At 43.4% G+C, this 8,321-nt stretch overlaps 1 protein-coding gene across 2 annotated transcripts in view; it reads right to left on the bottom strand.

Moving 5' to 3' along the window:
• Positions 1–4,456: 4,456 nt before the first annotated feature.
• dact2 (dishevelled-binding antagonist of beta-catenin 2) overlaps positions 4,457–8,321 on the bottom strand; it is a 38,734-nt gene continuing 34,869 nt past the window's right edge. For both annotated transcript variants that reach the window (XM_054798883.1, XM_054798884.1), the window contains 3 exons: positions 7,613–7,745; positions 7,244–7,528; positions 4,457–6,609 (listed from right to left, as the gene is read on the bottom strand). In XM_054798883.1, the coding sequence (XP_054654858.1) occupies positions 4,775–6,609; positions 7,244–7,528; positions 7,613–7,745 (2,253 nt within the window). In that variant the 3' untranslated portion in view covers positions 4,457–4,774. The remainder of the gene's footprint in view (positions 6,610–7,243; positions 7,529–7,612; positions 7,746–8,321) is intronic.

The following is an 8,321-nucleotide window of genomic DNA, read 5'->3' as shown; positions in this document are numbered from 1 at the left end:
CGCTAAGAGGGGCGGACGTGTGCAAAATATTAGATGGCTTTTTGTCATGCTTTGTTGTGTCCATTGTGACAAAGAATGATACACTTTACCAGTTAAAACTTCAATACAATATATTATTAGTCTGATTTGTATCCGTAAAAATAATAAAATAAGGTTATGCTTAAGTAAGCTTGTAAATGAATTATTTCAGTAAGCTGCTCCTTCTCTCTCATGAACAATGAACGTTCACATTGATGAGTTCCTGACCTCCATCTTGTCAGCACAAGACACATCTATAAAAGAGACCCAGCACCCCTGGCCCAAGTTCTCCAAAGTCATGTGACCCCCTCACATGACTTAATGCAGTGCTGTCCCAACTTTTCCACCGAGGGCCGCATACTGAAAAATCTAAGGATGTGGGGGGCCACTTTGACACTTTTATATATTTTATTAAAAAATATATTATATTGTATATATTTAAAGACAAAACATTGTGCTATTATTAGTTGTTAGTGTCAACATTGACGTTTTTTCTCTTTACATCGTGCCAATTTTTGCTGTTTTTCTTCTCTTTTCTCTAAATGTGTTTGTACAAAGTGCCACAGGCTGTAAATGGCCCCTGGGCCGCACGTTGGACACCCATGATTTAATGCATTCAGCAGAAATACTGTAGTTATAGAAGCCAATCACAAATCAAAAATCTCTGTTTTTGCGAATATGTTTCCAACAAACTGAAGGTAAATGTGAGTCATGGAATGACTGTGGGAGCGCAGAGAGCTTGAGGGCTTCTTTTATGTGTTTCGGAGACAGCCTGGGAAGGGCTGGGATAAATTAAGATTTGTGATTACCTCATCGTCACGTAAGAGGAGAACCCCTCCTCCAGCTGTGACCCAAGTCAAAGTTTAATTAGCACCTGTCTGCGGCGCACCCTTTGTTGTTCTTAGTCCTCTCCCTGCTCTCTCTGGCGCTTGTTTGCAATGTTGTTCTTGTTTCACAGTTGTCACATTGTCACGGAATTGTCAAAGCAATACACAATGTGATATTTTAGGTGCAGTTGTTTTGTTCCACTGATAGAAATATGCTTTGGCTGCCGTGTTAACTGCACGAGTAGCAGCTCAGTGACCTTAAGTGTAACATGTAATAAGATCACGATCCAAAGCTGCTCAGTGACATGCGTTCTAATGACCTCTGTGATCATCTGTTCCTGCCCTAAGAGCACTTAGTTGTAACACATTTGCCTATTTTTATCTCAATGGATGTTGCCAATAACGACCTGCTGCAGACTGGGTTATAGAACATCTCACTGGGAACTCCAGTAGCAAACTAAGCAGGTGCTGGCGGGAGTTATGGTGTTGCTTTTAAAAACCCTGTAGAACCACCCATCTTTTAGCAGAACTGCATCTGATTACGCTCACATGCTTGGTTGTCTGCAAAAGACATCTTGGCTTGCCTTTGCTTTGGCAAGCAGCTGTGATGTTTCCACCAGCCATTGTGGTGTCAGCAAAAAGCGGTATGATCTTGATGAGAAGTGACATCTGCCCATGTGTTCTCCTGCATTTGATGTCAAAGTCAGAGCGCATGAACGACAATCTGTGTAATGAGATCCCACACGACATCTGTAGTCCTTCACTGTGACTTGACAGGCAACCACGGGGGAGTATTTTCGAAGGAGGGTAACACCTTTTGCATGAAATACATCTACGCTTAACTTCATTTAAATATCAGTCATGTAGGTTAGGGTTCCCCATCCACCGGGAAGCTTTCAGGTGCAATGATGAAAAAAAAACACTTAAAAAATACATTTGTAAATAACTACACTGAATTGTATGTAAACACATATCAATTTTGGAAATATGTTCCATTATTTTATTTAAAAAATAAGTAAGTATAAATAAAACACATTAGATTGCTATGTTGGACATGTTGGATGTTGTTTTTACTTTCAATTTTAGTAATTCAGTGACTTTAAAGCAAAGTGCGGCACATTCTAAAATGATAATTTAGTAAGAAAACAAAAAAAAAAACAAACAAAAACAAAACAATAAAGGCAAAATATTAAGAGGAGAAAGTTGTAATCTAATGAGAAAAACAGGAATAACGTCGTATTATGAAGAAAAATCATTTTAGTATCATAAAGTTAAAATATAAAGCAAAATACCTTTAAAAAAAAAAAAGAAAGTTGTATTATTATGAGAAACAAAAAAACAATGAAAAGTTGTAATTTGTGGAAACTTGGTTTCGGAAAAATGTATCATGTTAAGTCAAAATAAAGTCAAAATATAATGGGAATAAAGTCATAATTAAGAGAAGAATAGTTGGGGGAAAAAAATAAATAGAAAAAACAGCTGTAGTTTTTGCAAGAATATCCATCAATTTTCTATGCCGCTTATCCTCATTAGGGTCGCGGAGGTATGCTGGAGCCTATCCCAGCCGCAAGAGGCGGGGTACACCCTGGACTGGTCGCCAGCCAATGGCAGGGCACATATAGACAAACAATCATTCACACTCACATTCATACCTATGGACAATTTAGAGTCTCCAATTAACCTAACATGCATGTTTTTGGAATGTGGGAGGAAACCGGAGTACCCGGAGAAAACCCACGCACGCACGGGGAGAACATGCAAACTCCACACAGAAATGCCGAAGCGGAGATTCGAACCCACATCTTCTCGATCTCCTGGCTGTGTGGCCAACATTCTAACCACTCGGTTAGAGAATAAAGTCGAAATAAAAAGGTCGTATTCTGACGAGAAATCTTAACATGATCTTAACGTGAAAGTCGCGATTTTACGAGAATAAACTCGGAATAATATGAGGAAAAAATGTCTTTTTAGTAGCATAGATTTGAAATATTATAGAGAAAATATATATATATTTTTAAAGTCATAATATTTTGAGAAACAAAAACAAAAAATAAAGTTGTAACTTTTGGAAAATTAGGTTGAAAAAGAAAAAGTAATAATATTATGGGAATAAAGTCAAAATATTATAGGAATGATGTCATAATATTAAGAGGTTTGAAGGTTATTTATGAAGAAAGTTTAATATGGAAAATTTAAAAAAAAATGCTGGGATGCAAATATCACAATGGCCCAGTATTTGGACACCCCTGGTTTAAAGCAGTAGTACAAATATGCCATTACAAAATATACTTTTTTCTTAAAGACAGAAAGCAATACTGCCGTAGATCTTTGGGCTTATTACAAACAAAAGTAAAACAGACATGTTGAACATGAAAAGACACCAAGGGTATAAAAAGGCCCCCCTTGACCTCTCTTTTGTAGCAACCCTCGGAGATGAGCCAGAGCTACAGCTGCAGAGGTCAGTCAGCACACAAGGTCAAGCCGAGACGGTCCTGCTTGCCTCAACATCAAAGTTAAGTCCAGCAGCGGTCGTGATCCCTGAGAGCCTGCCTGAAAACAGCAGCACTAATCCCGCCAAGGTCTCGCTGTCGCTCTCAAGGAGAGGACAGAGGGCGTACAAACCCCACCCTCAAAAAGTTGATTCAGTTGTAGCAATGCACTGAATTGAAAACGCTACCTTTGATGTGTGAATTGTGGCCTTTTGGTCTATATTTTGGGAGGGGAGTGCTGCACAACGGCCCTTCCTTGAGCACTTTTACTCAAAGACGGATTCATTTTCTTCATGGAGTGCAATGCTTTCTTGTTAAAGGAGGACTGAGGTCTGAATGAGAATTAAATACTGGTGTGTATAGTGCTTCTCGCTACGGGGAACACATCTTCAAAGTAAATTTTGATGAAATGCTGACTATGCTAGCCCTGTAAGCTTCTTAGTTTGCAACTTTAGGGTTAGAAGTGACTATGTGGTGGGAGAAAATGTTATTATGTACCACCACAGGAGACAAAGGTGGTATTTTGAAAGCTGCTCATTGCACAATTTACCCTCAATCTTAAATCATTTCAAAATAAGTGCCACGCCACTTCCCACTGTCTAATCTCCTTAAGGCAGACCAGCAATAAAGAATCGCTTATCATTTCCTGCCCCTTCTTAAATCCAATGTGCTTTCTGACATACGCTGACCGTTTTAAAAGTCAAAGCCTAAGCTCTGACACCTGAGCTGTAACTCACTTAATGTCAGCTCAGTGCCCGTTCATGTGTGGCGATTGTGTGTGTTAGTGCTCCGGTGTTTGCTTTCATTTGAATGTCTGAGTGCTGATAAGTTTCACCCTGCTAATTAAGCGTGACTGTCTGGGTCGAATGTTGAATCTGCAACTTATTAAGCCAACAGCTGGTCTGAATCGGGAAACCAGATAAGGAGCTGCTTGAGATATCTGTGCTAAATTGGTTTCCCTCAGCAGGATGTTTGTCAGGATCAAGAGTTTTGTGCGATAGTCGTCGGGGGAGAAAAAGAAGGTGGCACGTTGCTCATGGCAAAACCGGAGTCCCATTGCCATTTGTGTTTGCACTCAAATCAAAAGTCAAAGCAATTCAATGTATTCATCAAATGGCCATTTATTAAAACAACAAACATGGATTATTAGACAGAAAACATAAAGAATAAACTGTTAAATGAAATAACTAATGTAAAAAGTTGGGTTTTGTACACATTATTATGAATTTCTGTTGAAATAGCAGACGCATGCATTGAGAAATGACTCAGAATAAGATAACTATTTACAAATAAGTGTAAGTATAATGGTGTCATACGTGCATGCTTTTGGTTATAACAATATTGTTCATTCAAATCACCAGTGCACAGAAAAGAAGGGTGCGACAATGAAATTCTGTCAAAGTTTCCCACAGTTCTCTGCTTTAGCCCGAGGTGACTCCGCTACACCAGGGTCATGACCTTCAGAGAGGCAGGCTGGAAGCGACGAATCTTTTTCTTCAGGGCTCGGGAAGCTTTGATGCGGCAGGCTGAGGGCTCCGGTCGTGGGAGCTGCTGGAGGGTACGTCCGGCCGCAGTGGGCCCAAGTGAAGCTTCAGCCCATACCAAGTCTCCCTCCTCCTCGAGGCTGTCCAACTGGTCCCCCTCGTCCAGGGACAGGCTGCTGTCGGAGTCTGAGAAGGATTGGAAACTCTGGCTGGACTCGCTATCCCCGAAGCGATTGGTGGTGTTATCGCTCATCTCCCCATCGCTGCTTGCAGCGATCGTGGAGTGAAACAGTGACATGCACTCAGCTGAGTACTCAGACTCACATCTGGGTGGGTAGTGGCTGGATATGCGGTAGGGTGCTGGGGGGTATCTGGCATTGAGACTAGTATGGAAGGAGTTAGCTGACATAGAGGTCATGAAGGAGCGAGGAGGTCCTATCCACTGGCCTGACCTGGTGCTCATACTGCGGACCAAATGCATGCTTCCTGGTGCTTGTGAATGGAGATCTTTGGACCTTTGTCGCTGAGCCCACAATGCTTGAAACTTCTCCCCATGCCTCTTCTTCCTCTGCTCCAGAGGCTGCTCATGCTCTCCACATTGTGATCTGCGGCTTTTGCTGGATTTGGGGGCAGATGGAAGAGGGTGTGGCTTCGACTGGACCTTGTGGGTGTACATTAGTCCAGGGCCACACTGGCTTGAGTCTGAGCCTGAGCCCTGTTTGTGCTCTTCAGTCGGACAGCTGGCATATTTCTGGATCATCTTTCCCTTGGCTGATCTTCTCGCTTCTCCCTTGGAGCCGCTGGATTCTCGCGTTCTTTCGCCAGATGAGTAGCCGTGCTGCTGCCTCAGCGCCCGAGGCTTCTCGCTGCTCTTTCTTCTGAGTTTTACGGCTTTGGTTTTACGATCAGCTTGTCTCACCTTGACCCTCTGAGTCCCAGCTGGGACAAATTTGGCATGGACAAACTCGGGGGAGCCTGTGTGGCCATTGTGCATCTCAAAGCCTTGACTGTCCTCTGCACTTGAGCTGTGTGACATGACGGTTCTTTGCCTATAGCCCTTCTTCTCTACCAGCCTTGTTTCTGAGTTATCCCCACATGTCTTTTGTGTGTGGCCTCTTGATACAACATGTGTTTTGTCCTTCTTCCTCAGTGATGACACAGTCACCTCATCAGAGCTGTACTCTCTCATGACAGCAGGATAAGAGGGCCCATATGAAACCCCCTGAGGTCTCACTGACTGTTGGTGGCCTGCATTATCAGTAGTTTCTGGACTGGAATGTGTCATGCGGTGTCTCCTCTGTTCATTATCTTGTGGTATGATGTTTATGGCTTGAGTCGGGGGAGGTTGTGGAGGAGATACCGGTTTCTGAGGAAACACAGTTACGACTTCAGTCGGTTTCCTCTGATAGTTGCTGTGTGTCTGCACAGCCTCGGGGGACATTTCAATTTGGCTTTTGCTGGAGCTGCGCTGGAGGAGCTTGTCAATGTAGCCCAGAGTCTTCGTATCATAGCCCATCTCAGTAGCCTGGAGCGTGTCAGACTCCGTCACTGGGGTTCCTCCTGCAAATCCAGGTATGGCCGGTTCCCCAACATGGAAAAAGATTGGGCTTTGGAGGGCCACAGCATGCAGTGGGCTAGGGTAGTGGTACAATTCAATTCCACTGCGGGACACCAAATTGCTCTGAAACTTGGGGTCCATTGTGGGGATCTTTAGGTTTGGGCACATTGGTTGTTTCTTAGTGTCCACGGATTTGTAGCTTAGTCCTTGAGTCATCATCCGGTCTAGGTCACCTGTAAAACACAACAGGCACAATTAACCGTTTGATGAGAAATCCACGACAAAGATAACAATGCTCTTCCCATCTTTAGGAAGGCAGAATTTTGTACACAGCCATTGTCTTCCGTTATCAGCACACTTTATGTTGTGGTATTTGCTTGTGTCTTAAAATGCAGAAAAATGCTACTTAAAAATGAATAAGTATTCATAAAGAACTACGTTTTGTGTGTGTAGATTTGTAGATTTATTTCGTCAAGAAAGACAGGCACAGTGCAAATTAATCAACGTTTGAATGTAAATATGCAGCAAGTGGCTAATTTCCATCTTTAGGCCCAGCAGTCAGATCGATGTTTAGCATAGTAACATTTGACATTAAAAAAAACGAAGAATAATAATAAAAAAAAGAAAGGATAAACAGTAAACAGACAGCTAAACAAAAGGCATAAAAGCGTGTGCACTTGACAAAAACATGAGTTTGGGGAGTGCTTGAGTGCTACAGTGTTTAGGTGTTAATGTACTTGGCTGCTAAGTGCTGAAGTGGGCGGGGCCGTAGTACGTTTTGACACATTTATTGCACACAAATGTGTGCAGATGTTTCAGGCCTTTAGGTCGGAGAAACCAAAATGTAGAGCGTGTGGGAAGTGTTACCTGTTGACACGGGTCTTGGTCGTCCGTGTTCAGCGACAGCAGAGCTCGCTCTGATCCTGCTGCTTCCCAGATGAATGCCGCGGGCAGCGTTGGGCTGAGTCGCGCTTTCGTCGGCCGAACGGCGGCGGTGAACATCCGTTTGGTATTGCGAGCAAACTTGAGAGTTAGCGGGGCTCGTGGTTGGGAGGAGAAGACTCGTCTGGGAGGATGACAGACATTCGCTGTACACAGAGGTGCAGGAGTTGGACAAGGAGCAAGAGCCACCATCGCTGAGCTCGTAGAAACCTAGAGAGGGAATTCAATGATTATTCAACGACGACACAATATTTTAGTCCGTGAGTGTGAACCGTCGCATGAGCGTATACGCACCCGAACTCGGTCTGCTGTCGCTCTCCAGTTGCTCTGTGGAGGCCTTGCTCACATCCAGTTTCAGCTCACTTATTTGTTGGTCCAGCTGCTGTAGGTGAGTCTTGAGTCCGACATCCTGTTTCCGAAGACGAGACTGTAGAAAAATATATCATTTCAGCCACTGGGGTCATGCGCAGTGTTTATGCATGCATCAAAATAGAATAAAACAAGAAAGACATACATACAGTACATCAAACTGTACAGCCATCGGAACAAGAGGCGCTACTCAGCTGTGGCTGATGATTAACCCCAGCAGGACACGGGGGAGCACGGAAAAAACAGTGGTGGGTAACTCATTCTCCCCCACAGCGAGGGCTAGCCATTGTGTAAACTGCTTAGAGGAGCAATGCTTGGGGGTTGGGGTGGAGGACTGTTTGCTTTGCAGCCAGGGCACGGCCTCTACTGTTACAGTTGTTTCAATGCCTTCAATATACACTCTTGACTTTTATTGTCTTGCATCTGCGCCACCAAAGTTGCTACAGGAAAAAGTTATGCACGTCAACACACTGTGTTGTAAACTGATATGGTTGCTGAAACATAAGATGGGATGGGAAGAGCCTTCGGGTTTTAATTCACAAGTGTCCCACAATAAATCATTGTAACTCAAGCATGCATGATAATCCCCGCTCTTCCTGCAAATGGCTCTAACAGCAGCACACATGGCAAAGCT

The sequence above is a fragment of the Dunckerocampus dactyliophorus genome, chromosome 14, assembly GCF_027744805.1.
Source record: "Dunckerocampus dactyliophorus isolate RoL2022-P2 chromosome 14, RoL_Ddac_1.1, whole genome shotgun sequence".
Lineage (NCBI taxonomy): Eukaryota > Metazoa > Chordata > Actinopteri > Syngnathiformes > Syngnathidae > Dunckerocampus > Dunckerocampus dactyliophorus.
Note: the sequence above shows the minus strand (reverse complement) of the source record. Positions and strands in the feature narration are given on the sequence as shown.